Source organism: Eulemur rufifrons, chromosome 24 (assembly GCF_041146395.1).
Source record: "Eulemur rufifrons isolate Redbay chromosome 24, OSU_ERuf_1, whole genome shotgun sequence".
Taxonomy (NCBI): domain Eukaryota; kingdom Metazoa; phylum Chordata; class Mammalia; order Primates; family Lemuridae; genus Eulemur; species Eulemur rufifrons.
This window is the reverse complement of record NC_091006.1, coordinates 5092006-5106863: the sequence shown is the minus strand read 5'-3', so window position 1 is coordinate 5106863 and position 14858 is coordinate 5092006. Positions and strand designations below refer to the sequence as shown.

The following is a 14858-nucleotide window of genomic DNA, read 5'->3' as shown; positions in this document are numbered from 1 at the left end:
TCTGAGATAAAGATGTCCAAAAGAGAAATTTGCATGGTATTTGGAAGGTGGAAGTGAAGCAGTACCGTTACTTTTGGAAAGTCTTCATGAATGAACAAGTGGCTATGTGGGGCACATTCTCATGGCAAATAGCAGTAGCTGAGTCATAACATGGAAGCACATTTATGAGTCTACCAGAAATGGCTAGGCACGGTGGCTCATGTCTGTCATCCCACCACTTTGGGAGGCCATGGTGGGAGGATTGCTTGAGCCCAGGAGTTTAAGAGTTCAAGGTTACAGTAAACTATGATAGCATCACTGCACTCCAGCCTGAGTAACAGAATGAGGCCTTGTGTATTTAAAAAAAAGAAAAAAAGGTACATGTGGTGGTGCATGCCAGTAGTCCTAGATACTCAGGAGGCTGAGGCAAGAGAATCTCTTCGCTTGAGCCTAGGAGTTCAAGGCTGCAGTGAGCTAGGATTGCACCACTGTACTCCAGCCTAGGTGACAGAGTGAGGCCCTATCTCTAAAAAGAAAAAAAAAAGAAAAAAAAAGTTTTACCAAATGACTTCTAGTCACATTCCATTGGCTAAATCCAAAGTCTAGGATACTCTTTGCTAAAAGGGAGAGGAGTGCATATTTGCCAACCAATAATTTAATCCATCACTTAATCCCCCCTGTAGGAATTGAAACCAACCCTCAGGGTAGATGGGGGAAAGCCATCTTCAGGGAGATGCCACTATACCCTAGAACTTGCTGTGAAGCCACCCAAGTGTGTGTGAGGGTAAGTTGCTGGAGGCTGGTGATGCTGGGTGTTGTACACTACAGGAGCCAGATACTGACAAAGCTGCATGTACTACAGGAGCATGACAAGAGTAAAACCAAACTAGGATGAAAATAACTCTCCTCCTCTAGTACCCCCCTCCCCCAGCACTCTAATGACAAAGCTTAACATCATGCCAGCTAGAGAAAGAGGAACATTTATGGAGCCCAGTTCCAGTGCTGCAGAACAGGCAATGGAGGATTTAGAGCTGAGGGGCGATAAACTGATGGTTGGCACAATGTTTTTAAATTCCTGGAATATATTAAAAATAAATAAAAGTGGGTCAGATGGAGAGTAATGATGAAAATGTGTCATAAATCAAGGATTATGATTAATCCACTTTTGTCCACAGAATTTAAGAAATTTACCTGTAATATTCCTGGAAGAATACAAAAGAAACTGATAGCAGTGGTTGTACCTGTGGAGGCAAAGTAAGTGGCTGTAGGACTGGATGTTAGAGATTTAATTTTGACTTCACTTTTTTGGTAATTTTTGAATTTTGTAACATTACCTAAACAAAAGATTTTTTAAAATATTATATTAATGTATTAGCAAAACACAACCCCCCAGATACTCTTTAATCCTACTGTTGGGAATCTACTCAATACAAACAGAAGATGTAAGGTTTACTGCATGATAGTTTCAGTTGAAAAAGTAGAAACAACCTGAATGTCTATAATAAGGAATGGCTAAAAATGCTGACATACATCCCATTCTAGAAATATTGTGAAGCTTTAAAAAGAATGATTTACATATTTATGTACTGACCCAGAAATGCATTCATGATTATGTGTTAACTGAAAAAAGCAAGTCACTGTGTAAGGTCACTATGGGGGTAAAATCTCCTCTATACACATGGAACAAACCCTTTCTGTGCACATGTTGTTTAAGCACAAAGAAAGGAGCAATACACACATATTGGTTATCTCAGAGATTTGTGGGAAAGGAAGAGATTATCATTTTATTTCTGCTATATTTCACTGATTTCAGTGAAAACATGTTATGTAATTTTAGAAAATTTATTCCCAATAGTGATTAATACAGTAACTCAGAAGCAACATTAAAATAAGATAAAATTGTACCCTTTAAAAACTTTTCCTTTTCCCACTCGAAAAAGAACATTTGATTTTCAAGGATTACTGAAATAAATCAATACTAATGAAACAGTATTTTATCAACTTTTTCCCTAAAGAAAACATAGAAAATGTGTATCTCCAAAAACACTTTCATGATGCTAGGCTAGGATGGGGAGGGAGGAGAGGAAACCTTAATGGCTTCTCACCAGTATGAAGTGTCTGATGTAAATTAAATTGTAAGCCATGATTAAAGGCCTTTACATATTCATAAGGTTTCTTTCCAGAATGAATTCTCTGATGATGTGAGAAGCTTGAATGATAGCTAAAGGCTTTCCCACATTCCTTACATTCATAGGGTTTCTCACCAGTATGAATTCTCTGGTGTTGAGTAAGGTGTGAATGAAGTCTAAAGGCCTTACCACATATCATACATTCGTGAGGTTTCTCACCAGTATGAATTCTCTGATGTCTTTTGAGGTGTGAACACTGTCTAAAAGTCTTTCCACATTCCTTACACTCATAGGGTTTCTCACCAGTATGAACCCTCTGATGTAGAGTAAGTTGTAAGCTATCACAAAAAGCCTTCCCACATTCATTACATTCATAAGGTTTCTTGCCAGAATGAATTTTCTGATGGTGTGAAAAGCTTGAGTGATAGCTAAAGGCCTTTCCACATTCCCTACATTCATAGGGTTTCTCACCAGTATGAATTCTTTGATGTATGGTAAGATGTGAGCGATGCCTAAAAGTCTTTCCACATTCTTTACATTCATAAGGTTTCTCACCAGTATGGAGTCTCAGATGTTCAGTAAGTTGAAAGCCACGAATAAAAGCTTTCCCACATTGCTTACATTCATAAGGTTTTTCACCAGTGTGAAGTCTCTGATGTTGAGTAAGTTGTGATCGCTGTCTAAAGGCCTTCCCACATTCCTTACATTCATAAGGTTTCTCACCAGTGTGAATTCTCTGATGCAGAGTAAGTTCTGAGCCATAATGAAAGGCCTTCCCACATTCTTTACATTCATAGCGTTTTTCACCATTATGAATTCGTAGATGTTGTTTCAGTTGTGAGCAATGAATAAATGCCTTCCAACATTCCTTACATTCATTGCATTTGTCAGCATTTTGAAGTCTCTGTTGTTTAGTAAGGAATGGTGTGTTAATTTCTGTGCATTCCATACATTCAGAAAGTTCTTTAGAATGAGTTCTTTTGTGGTGACTAAAGAATAAGTGGTAACTAATATTTTTTCTACATTTTTTACATTCAGGGATTGTCTCTCTATGATAAAATTCTTGAGTGAGTAAAGTATGTTGGCTAAAAATGGGCATATTTTCATGATTGATCATAAATTTCCTGAAATAACCCTCCTGTTGTCCCTGTTGTTGTTCAAAGTGACATTTGCATTCCCAAATATCTCTGAAAATGGATCTCTCAGGACTATGGCTTTTCAATTGTTCCATGCTAATCCATTGGGATGATTCTGTTTCATAAACATCCCTTTTCGGAGATAACTTCTTGAGCTCATCTCTTGATGTTAAGTCTGAAAGATAAGAAATATATTTTAATTTCTGGTTTTGTGTTACAAGAGAAATAAAATATCTATGGTAGCAATGAGAAAACTGAAAATAATTCACAAAAGAAATAAAAATCTTGGAGAGCTCTTAAGGAAGGTAAGGTTAGCACCGGGAAATGAGAACTCTTGAGAGAAAGTGGAGAGTTAATTAGGGAAGTAAATCAGTTCAATGGTGCTGAAATTTTGATATGTCTCTGAATCCACTTGGGAGTATGTTGCAATTATGGATGTTTAAGAAATATTCTAGATCAACTCAATCAGAACCTAAGAGAGTTGGTCTTAGAATGAGATCAACTTAATCAGAGTCCACAAGAATCTATATGTTTAACACTCTATATCAGGCCAAAGGATTACGTGTCAGACTGTTAGTTGTTCCCAAATATCTATTTTTAGTTGAGCATAAAGCTGTCCAATGTAAACAATGTATTTCCCAAGCTCCTTTGCAGCTGGGTATGCTGTGTAATTGGGTTCTGCCTGAAGAAATACAGAGGATTGTGCAGTATTTTCTGAGACCTTCCCTTAGGAGCCAGACGGCCCAAGCCTGTATCACTTATTCTCCCTCTTCCTCACCAAAGTTGATGGCAATGTGGATTTGGTGTCATGTCTGTCACATCATGGTTTTGCAGAGCAGAGATATCCTTCCAGCTTTGACTTTAATGCAATAGAAAATTATACTTCTATCCCTGGGTCATAAATTTTATATTAAAAAATGAAAAATAAATTTAAAATTAAATTAAATTAAACTTATATATAGTTTCAACCACTATTATTTTGGTTCTCTGTCATAAGCAGCCTAACCCTTACCCCATACTAATACAACTTCAAACAGAACTGGAATTTTAAAAATCCAACTCCTTACCATGAGAATACAAGGCCGCTGCTTATCAATAAGATTTCCCTTTTCTTCATTATGCTATAACCATATTAACCTTCTTTCAACAGCCAGGACATGGCAAAGCTTTTCCTATCTTAGAGCTTTTCACAGGCTATTCCATCTGCTAAGAATCTTTTTGACTAGATTTTTTATATGATTGCTTCATTTCATCTAAGTCTCAGATTAAAAGTAACTTCCTCAAAATTGTATTCCAGATAATATTATCTAATTAAGTCCTTGCCTTAAGTACTATTGTAATGACATATTTATTATTCATCCTTTTAATGTTTATTTTCTTACCCCTAAAGATACTCAATGATAGAAAAACCATTATAAAAGCAACCTTGACAATATAATAAGCATCTCACAATCAGTTCCTGAATAAATAAATTAAATGATTAAAGAAATGGAATTAAGATGAGACTAAAAAGAAATACAAAGTTAACAAACTGTTGAGAATCATAATCATTTAAAGTCCTTAAATTTATAATAACTACCAAACATGTCTCCATGCTTCTACTCACTCTTACATCTACCACAGTGATTTTATATATAAACACATATATAAATAAACCACATACTTGGTTATCTATAACAAACTACTCCAACTGAATGGCTTAAAACAGTAATAATCATTTATTATTGTTATCTTTCAGATCTGGGGATTAACTGAGCTCAGCCAAGCAGGCATTCCTTACTTGGAGTTTCTCCAGTGGTAGTCACACAGTGATCAGGCTTAAGTCATTTCAATAGCTTCCTCACTCATATGTCTGATGCCTGGCCTGAGTAGGAAAAGCTAGGGACCAGAACAACTGTGACTCCTGGGGCTATCTTTATATGGTTTCTCTATATGATCTGTCCAGCATAGCTGTTTTGAGGAAATAGATACCCTTTCACCTGACAGCTCAAGGCTCCAAAAGCATGTGGAGAGATGCGACGAGGGAGGAAGGGTAGGTGAGCAAATGCGAGGCAGTACTTTTATGACCTGGCCTCAGAAATTACACAGTATCACTTCTGCCACATTCTATTTGTTAGAAGCAAGTCACTAAGGGCTGTTCCATTTTCAACAGAGGAAAGTTAGACTTTATTTTTTTGTGGGAGGACTCTCACAGAATTTGCAGACGTTTGAAAACAACCATTACACTCGCACACATACATAAATGTACAGAGATAGAAACACAAACACAGACACACTTTCCTACATCAATTCCTTGCAGAAGACTTTTTTACTATGTGAACATACCTGTGAAACCACCACTTAATCAAGAAACAGAACATTACCAGAAAGCCAGAAGTCCTCCTTAAGCCCCTTCCCAGTTATTACCCACAATCAAAGGTAAGCACTATCCTGCCTTCTGATTTTGCCTGTTTCTGAATTTCAAATAAATGGAATCATATAGTATATATTATTAATAATACTTTTTTCTCCACCTTTGCATCTAATACTGTGTTTGTGAGGTTCATTCATAATATTACATATAGCAGTAGTTTATTCATTTTTATTACTTCATAGCAGCACTACTCTGAACAGGTGGAAGTCTATGAGGTCAAAGCTATTTTCATACTAATCCTAAGACACTATTTGCCTTTTTCACTCATTTCTCTCACCAGTGTGCAGGGGAGTTTCTGAGAGACTACTAGAAGTGTGATGACATCACATTCTGAAATCTAATGAAATGTGTGATTACGTATTTTTGTGTGTTCTAAAAGTTTCTAAAGTAGGTTTGGGGAATAAACACATGTACTTTCAGAGATTAGCTCACTTTGTTATAAGTACTTCTGTGCTCTTAAGAACTATATTTACTTATATCTGCTTTTATCTATGTAACCTCATTATTGTCCTAGAAATTGTTATTTTGAAATCCTGAAGTTTTCCATGTACCTACATGGAAACAAAAGGAAAAATACTTTATTTTAGAAGAATATTTTGTTATAAAATAGAAAGAAAATATGTATTTCTTATACTTAAAATGAGTATTGGCTTTTATTGAGACTAATTTTATTACAAAATAAATTTTTTTTACAAAAAGTCAATGAGTATAAAGTCTCAGTTATGCAAGGTGAGTTCTAGAGATCTGCTGTACAACACTGTGCCCAATTAACAACACTGTATCATACATCTAAAAATCTGCTAAAAAGGTAGATCTCATGTTAAGTATTTGCACCACAATAAATTTTTAAAGTGTTTACATATTTAATAAATATTAATTATAGCATCCATAGTTAAATGTCTCATTATCTGGTTTTTCCCCCAATTTATTGAGGAAAAATCAGTAATTAAAAGTATACATATTTAAAGTGTACAGGTTGATGATTTAGTATATATTGTGAAATAATGATCACAATCAAGCTAATTAACATAGTCATCACTTCACATAGGTACCATTTTCTTTCTTTTATTGTGGCAAGAACACTTAACATCTACCTTTTTAGCAAATTTCAAGTACACAATTTAGTACTGTCAGCTACAGTCACCGTGTAGTACACTAGATCTCCAGAACTCACTCACCTTGCATAACTGAAACTTTATACCCCCTAACCAACGTCTCCCCATTTCCCCCAACCTCAGTCCCTGGCAACCACCTTCTGTTCCCTTCTTCTATGAGTTTGACTGTTTTTGGATGTTGGCTTGTAAAAAGAAGAGAAGACTTTCTTTCTCAACCCACAGTTATACTGTCTACAAGTAAAGATGCTGAAAAAAAGATAAACGGACATATCAGAGAGTCCTCTGATTCATAGAAGGAAGGAATCTACTCCAAACACACTGGGCAATAAGAAATAAACACATGAAAAAAGCTACTATCCCTTGGTTTTATAGATGTTTATAATTTATCCTATTATGTCTTATCCAACAGGACTTTTTCAAATAGTATTATGATGCTAGGTAAGTTGTAGCATCATTTTGAGACCAATCATTCAGAGTTTAAAGAAAAAGGAATTAAATGTTTTAAATAGACATGATGAGGTCTTTAAAAGCCAAAGTTTTGTTACAACTATTGAAACTAAAAAGCCACTTTATCATATTACAGTAAAAACACCGACTGCAAAAATGCACACAATAGTTAAGAGTGTAGAGGAAAAATAAAATCTCAGGACCCCCAAAACTCATAATGCCAAAAGGGAGACCCAGCCTGAGAACTGAATCACACAGCACTGCTATGCTCTTCCCAGTAAAAACCAATGAAATTAGAAAATGGGCAAAAGACATGAACAGACATTTCACTGAAAAGAATATACAGGCGGCAAACAAACACATGAAAAGATGTTCAATATCACTTGCCAATAAGGAAATTCAAATTAAAACCACAATGAGATATCATCATCACCCACCTATCAGAATGGCTAAAATAAAAAATAGCTATGACACCAAAAGCTGACTAGGATTCAGAGAAACTGAATTACTCATACATCGGTGGTGGAAATGTAAAACAGCACAACCATTGTAGACAATGGTTTGGCAGTCCCTTTCAAAACTAAAATGGACTTTCCGTACCACTCAGCAATTATATTCTTGAGCATTTATCATAGACAAATGAAGACTTATTAATATTTTCTTATATAAACTTTCACATGACTATAAGAAACAAACACACCTACATATGTACACACGTATGTGTACCAAATAGAAGGAAAAAAAGCCAGTCTCAAAGTACTGCAGGATTCCATTTATGTAACATTCATGAATTTATATAATTATATAAATGGAGAACAGAACAGCGGTTGCCAAGGGTTAAGAAAAAGGAATTGGGTGTAGCTATAAAGAGGTAACAGGAGAGAGTCTTGCGATGATGGTACTATTGAGTATTTTGACTACTGTAGTGACACAAGGCTACACGTGGTAAAACTGCATAAAGCTATACACATATATACACACATGAATGAGTACATGCATAAATAGTGAAATCTGAAGTTCTATGTCATTTTTTTGTATCATACTGTACTATAGTTGTGTAAGGTATCAACATTGGGAGAGGCTAGAGGAAGGGTACACAGGATTTCCCGGTATATTTCTTTGCAAACTCCTGTGAATCTATAATTACTTCAAAATAAAAAGGTTTTTTTTTTTTTAAATCACTGCACCGGGGCGGGTGTGGTGGCTCACGCCTGTAATCCTAGCACTCTGGGAGGCCGAGGCAGGTGGATCGTTTGAGTTCAGGAGTTTGAGACCAGCCTGAGCAAGAGCGAGACCCGGTCTCTACTAAAAATAGAAAAATTATATGGACAACTAAAAATATATATAGAAAAAATTAGCTGGGCTTGGTGGCACATGCCTGTACTCCCAGCTACTCGGGAAGCTGAGGCAGGAGGATCGCTTGAGCCCAGGAGTTTGAGGTTGCTGTGAGCTAGGCTGACGCCATGGCACTCTAGCCCGGGCAACAGAGTGAGACTCTGTCTCAAAAAATAAATAAATAAATAAATAAATAAATATCACTGCACCCATGGCAAAGAGATATCCTAGACAGGCATCAACAATTGGGAAAAGATTGTTATCTTTACATTAAAACACATAGGAGAGTATGTACCATTTTTCCATGATTTCCTTCTATCAGTTTTCTAGGACAGCCATTAATAAGGTACCAAAAACTGGGTAGCTTAAAACAACATAAATATATTCTCTCACAGTTCTGTAGCACTATAATGAATCACAAACATCATTAAAGACCTCCAGCCTATACAATGGATCTGCTCTTGCCCTCTAGCACTTCAAACTTTCCTGGCTGACTTCCTTCCTTCTCAATCATCTCAACCTCTTCAATGTAATCAGATATTATTTTCTTAAGCTTTCCCAATTTCTAACCAACCCTAATATTTTCCTAAGTATTCTAGTAGAACACCTATTCATGTTTTTGTTTTGTTTTTTTTGAGACAGAGTCTCGCTCTGTTGCCCGGGCTGGAGTGCCGTGGCATCCTCCTAGCTCACAGCAACCTCAAACTCCTGGGCTCAAGCAATCCTACTGCCTCAGCCTCCCAAGTAGCTGGGACTACAGGCATGCGCCACCATGCCCGGCTAATTTTTTCTATATATTTTTAGTTGGCCAGATAATTTCCTTCTATTTTTAGTAGAGATGGGGTCTCGCTCTTGCTCAGGCTCGTCTCGAACTCCTGAGCTCAAACGATCCACCCGCCTCGGCCTCCCAAGTGCTAGGATTACAAGAGTGACATATGTTCTTGATCTCCTACTAGATTGAAAATATCTTCATAACATCTTACAAATGTATTCTCATCACCTAGCAAAGCAATTTGTATGAATCTTTTAAAAAAGTAATAGACGCTGATTGTGTCCTTTGATAAACAGAATTTTTAGGTTTTATATAGTCCCATTTGTCTATTTTTGCTTTTGCTGCCTGTGCTTTTGGTGTCATATGCAATAAATCATTGCCAAATCCAATATCATGGAGCTTTTTCCCAATATTTTCTTCTAAGAATTTTTATAATTTTAGCTCTTACATTTAGGTCTTTGATCCATTCTGAGTTAATTTTTTGTATAAGGTGGAAGATAAGGGTCCAACTTTATTCTTTTGCATGTGGATATCCAGTTTTCCCCCTTGAAGTCTAGGCACCCTTATCTAAAATCATTTGATCATATACGCAAAGGTTTATTTCTGGGCCCTTTATTCTGTTCATTAGTGTATATGTCTTTATGCCAGTACCATACTGTTTGATTACTGTAGGTTTGTAAAAAGTTTTGAAATTAGGTTTTCCCTAATTATTCTGTCTAAAATAACCTTGCCAAACCAACATTCTAACCAGCTGGCCTACTCTTTGCAGGAGCTTCCCGCTTCCTGATTATAGCTCGCTCACCTGGGTACCATCTTCCCGTCTCTTCCCTCACAACCATCCAGGGCTCCTTCCCTTGCTCCAATGAGGAGATTACAGCTGGCTTAGAAATAGAAAGTCCTGGTTATAAGAAAAGAAAGTGAGTTGAGATGGGAATGAAAGTACCCAAATACAGTGATTCAGAATTGATTAAAATAGAAACAAACCATAGGTCAAAAAGGTACTTGAAAAGGGATACAGAGGAAAGAACGGAGAAGGGATGAAATACTCAAATTCAGATGAATTCAGGATGATATGAAACAAATATTATTTAAAATATAAAATAGTTTTATAATGTTTTAAAATATTACTTAAATTTACATAAGCTTTCTCTATTCTTATTTTGCTATGAGGAAAAAAAGAAGGTTTTTGAGATATTTATTCCCATTTTTTAATGCTAAATGTTTAAAGTTCTTATAATGTAACTTCAAAATGCAAATTGTTTAAAAGAGAGCATGTTTGTTACACAGGAAATGGAATAGTGCTCATTTGAATTATGAATAATAAATGACTTTTCTTGATCCAGCCTATCACTACATTAATTGGGAAAGCAAATATCTTCACTCCTGGAATCCATGTGTTTAGCTTTAATCTATGCTACCACACTGACTGACATGTTTATTACACTGAAAGTGAAACAAAAGACAAAGCTTGGTTTCTTTCACAAAGTTATGCTTTAATGTTGCAGAATTCCAGTTCTGCCCCTTAAACATCAAGGATGACAGTCATCACAAGAAAGGCTAGGGAGGGCAGGAGAGTGAGGGAAAGAAAAGAAAAAAAAAGGACCAGAAGAACATGTAAGAATGGGGAAAATAAGTGCACCTCCATCTAGCTGTGCTCGTTTCTTCACAAAGAGAAAATTCATCTAGTTATTTGAAAGCTAGCCCTAAAATTCATAGGAGAGAAAGCAAAAATGCCAAGAAGTAGATTCTGATTTGTTAGAGGTATCCTAAATTGTTAGGTTCTGAATTGTTAGTTAACTTTACCAAGTGAAACCAAGTTTCTATAGTTCTCCAACATCACATCCTTGTACAAATTCTTTTGCGCAGGGTTCAGGCACTCCCATTCCTCCTGAGAGACATCTATGGCCACATCTCTGAACATCACCAGCTCCTAGAATGACAAATCACAGTACTATATTTGAAATTATAAGAAACATTTTTAAAAAGGAAACAGAGGTGCTAAAAGAAGTCATTATAAGAAAGGGTGGGTATATAGGCTAAGCCTGTCACATGGGTCAAAAAGAAATTTATTGCAACTGAAGCAGAGTGCCTACATGTTCTTAATTCAATTTCTATAGACACATCCTCTTGTGTAGGGCAGGAAATTCCTGTTAATCATCTAGAAATTAAAAAATAAGGCCAGGCGCGGTGGCTCACGCCTGTAATCCTAGCCCTCTGGGAGGCCGAGGCGGGAGGATCGCTCGAGGTCAGGAGTTCGAGACCAGCCCGAGCAAGAGCGAGACCCCCGTCTCTACTAAAAAATAGAAAGAAATTATCTGGACAACTAAAAATATATAGAAAAAAATTAGCCAGGCATGGTGGCGCATGCCTGTAGTCCCAGCTACTCGGGAGGCTGAAGCAGGAGAATAGCTTGAGCCCAGGAGTTTGAGGTTGCTGTGATCTAGCCTGGGGCAACAGAGCAAGACTCTGTCTCCAAAAAAAAGAAAAAAAAAACAGTGGAGGCTCCCAATTACATTAAATAGAGGAAATATTTTAGTCTTTCCAGAATGTATTATAAAAATCTCCACCTTGAGAAAGAGGACTTGAAGATTTTTTTTCATCATAACTATTATGACATAGGTATTTTTAGTTTTTATGCAAATTCTTTAGGAAATATCTGGTAAAAAGGCATGATGGCTCATGCTTATAATCCCAGTACTTTGGGAGGCCAAGGCAGGAGGACTGCTTGAGGCTAGGAGTTGAAGACTAGGCTGGGCAACATAGCGAGACCTTGTCTGTACAAAAAGGTAAAAAAAATTAGCTAGATGTGGTGGTGTGCACCTGTAGTCCCAGCTACTTGGGTGGCTGAGGCAGGAGGATCACTTGAGCCCAAGAGTTTAGGCTGCAGTGAGCTATCATCGGGCTACTGCACTCCAGCCTGGGCAACAGATCGAGACCCTGACTCAAAAAACAAATTGCTACAGACTATATTTTCCACAGATAGATACAGCAGTATCTCTAATCCTATATATTCTTCTTCAGTGTAACCTTGACATGCCTGCTTCCAATTGGTGTGGGGGTCTGTGCCCCCTTCTCTTGAACCTGAGAGGACATTTGTGACTTACTCAACCTATAGAGTACAACAAAAAGTGATTATGTGACTTACGAGGCTAGATCACAATATGTTTCATACCTCTGCTTCACTTTCTTAGGATGTTCATTATTGTAATCCAGCCACCACGTGCCTAGGAAGCCTTAGCAGCCCATGGCATAGCTCATGAGGAAAGAAACCAAGGCTTCCCCAACAACTGCCAGCAACAGCTTGAAGGCCATGTGAGGGAACTATCTTGAAAATGGGTCATCTAGCACACAATCAAGCCATTTTAGCTAATATCACATGGAACAGAGGTGAGCTGTCCCTACTAAGCCCTGCTCAGATTGCAGACTTGTAAGCCAAACCACGATTGTTTTTGCTTTAATCTACTAAATTTGGGGGTAGTTTTTTTCTGTTGGTGGCATAACATTTGATCTTATTAATATAATAAGAGATTCAATCATTCTCTTAAACGTGAATCTCTGGGGTAGACAAAACCTCGAAAGTCTTTCCTAAGCTACATATTCCATTGTTTTTCAATTACACCTGAGAGATCTTAACTGTTCTCATCCACCACCTCTCCCTGTACTTGAGTTTCTAAGTTAGAGAACACTGATGTAGAATAATCCAGACTCATACAGAGATGACCTAAGTCTAAGATACTCTGTTCAATCTAAAACTGGAGTTTGTAATTGGTGATCATGTATGTTCTGGTAAGATCTTCAATTTTTCTATGCAAGTACCAATCATATCTCCATCTAATCCTAAAGCCTCACAAAGCAAAAAGTCTCTCTGGTGAGATCTCCCAACACCAATTCCTACCATATCTAATTAGAAAACCCAAAACTGTGAATTTGTCCATCCTTTTATGCATTTCTGAATCACTTAGTTGTCTGATTTGTAGATCAGAGAGTTGGGTTTTTGTGATTCAGTCTGAAAGTCTTTTTCTTTTAATACATGAGTTAAAGGCCATATGCATTTATTGATAAGACATATACTTGCTCTCTGGTCTTAGTTTTATTGTGTAATTATTTTGTTAATTCTCTCTTGCTTACTCACTCACTCCATATATATCTCTGTGTGTATGTCTTAAGTCTTACACTATATAAATTATTTTCTGACTCTCTTACTACAAGATAACTCCACATGTGAAGATTCGTGTGTATGTGATTTTTTTCCCCACTGATTTATTCCTAGAAGAATGGCTGCCACATAGCAGGTACTCAATAAATTATTTGTTAAGTCACCTCATCAAAGCAAAGTTCTGACAAGAGAAACACTAATATTTTCCTCAAAAGAATACTATTTCTGTTCTCTCCTTATTCCTGGTAGGAGATTCAGCATAAAAGAGATGAAGAATGATGTCAACAAGTATATGAACACTGGTTGCAGAGGAGAGGAGCAACAAACAAAGGCCCTGTACTTCTGGCACTACCACTTACTCACTAAAAAGTCATTGTATAATTCTCAGGCAGATAATAATGTCAAGGTAAAGAATGTAAATATTCATATGCCCTACTTCTATTAGGAACAAGAAAATACCAACTTACATGGGCCATGGCTTATTTTAGAATTGAACTTATTAATTAATCCTCTTCTTGGTTCCTCTGTAGGAGAAACTCAGTCCAAAGATGTTGCTGGGTGAGGGAGAAAGGGGGTAAAAGAAAAGAGAGGAGGTGATTGCTTCTGAGCTCCAAAAGTGTTCATTTAGAGTGACATTTTTCTTTCCCCTTCATGTCTCCTACTCCAAATCCCCATACACACATATATAAATGATTAGAGGGAATATGGACAAATCACAGCTTTACTCAAAACCATGAGGGAATCCAGCTATAGCAGAATGGACTCAAGAAAAACAGGGCTCAGGCTCTTCAGGAGAAGGGATTTAGTTAGGCCAGCCCAATGTTCCAACACTATGATGAAACGGATCTGACCGAGCTGCTCATTAACTGCCCTGAGCAAATTCTCACTGAATTCAGAGGAAAAAGGAAAGGAAATGGACATTATGAGAAGAAAAAATAAGGGAAATAGAAAACAGACCCCCAAAGATCCAATATATGTGTAACGGGAATTTCAAAAATAGAGGCTAAAACAACACAGATGGAAGAGAATAAATAGAACAAAAATTTTCAGACCAAAATAAATTCTTGAGTCTTTAGTTTGAAGTCCAGTACTGTAAGAATTAAAGAAGAATCTCACTTGCAAGTGTCCTGAGGAATCTTCCTAAGTTTGTACTTGAATACAGACAAAAAAGACCTAATTATCTTTTAATAAGGAATTACAAAACAATACATATCCTGGCCTAATCTTTGAAAAAAAAAATCAAAACACGTAAGTATGTAAGCATACCATATATACATATGGCTTTTTCTGAGGCTATGTGATGATGATAAATGTGGGGTGGGACGGTGTGATTTTGGCTTTGTGTTGGTGTGTAAATCTACAGCTGACTACTTCGA

General features: G+C 36.8%; 1 protein-coding gene across 1 annotated transcript; it reads right to left on the bottom strand.

The window, feature by feature from the left end:
• Window positions 1-2028: 2028 nt before the first annotated feature.
• ZNF461 (zinc finger protein 461) lies at window positions 2029-13958 on the bottom strand. Its single transcript, XM_069457746.1, has 4 exons — window positions 13950-13958; window positions 11130-11256; window positions 10129-10224; window positions 2029-3419 (listed from the first exon to the last, which is right to left on the bottom strand). The coding sequence occupies exons 1-4, from the start codon at window positions 13956-13958 to the stop codon at window positions 2029-2031; spliced, it is 1623 nt and encodes a 540-aa protein (XP_069313847.1).
• Between the last annotated feature and the right edge of the window lie 900 nt (window positions 13959-14858).

Excerpts from the sequence above, each read along its gene's own strand:
- ZNF461 (XM_069457746.1), bottom strand. Across the intron at positions 10,225-11,129 it reads TAGAAACTTGGTTTCACTTG|GACTTTCTATTTCTAAGCCA; the intron begins GTAAAGTTAACT and ends TCTTATAACCAG. Across the intron at positions 3,420-10,128 it reads GACGGGAAGATGGTACCCAG|ACTTAACATCAAGAGATGAG; the intron begins GTGAGCGAGCTA and ends CTTATCTTTCAG.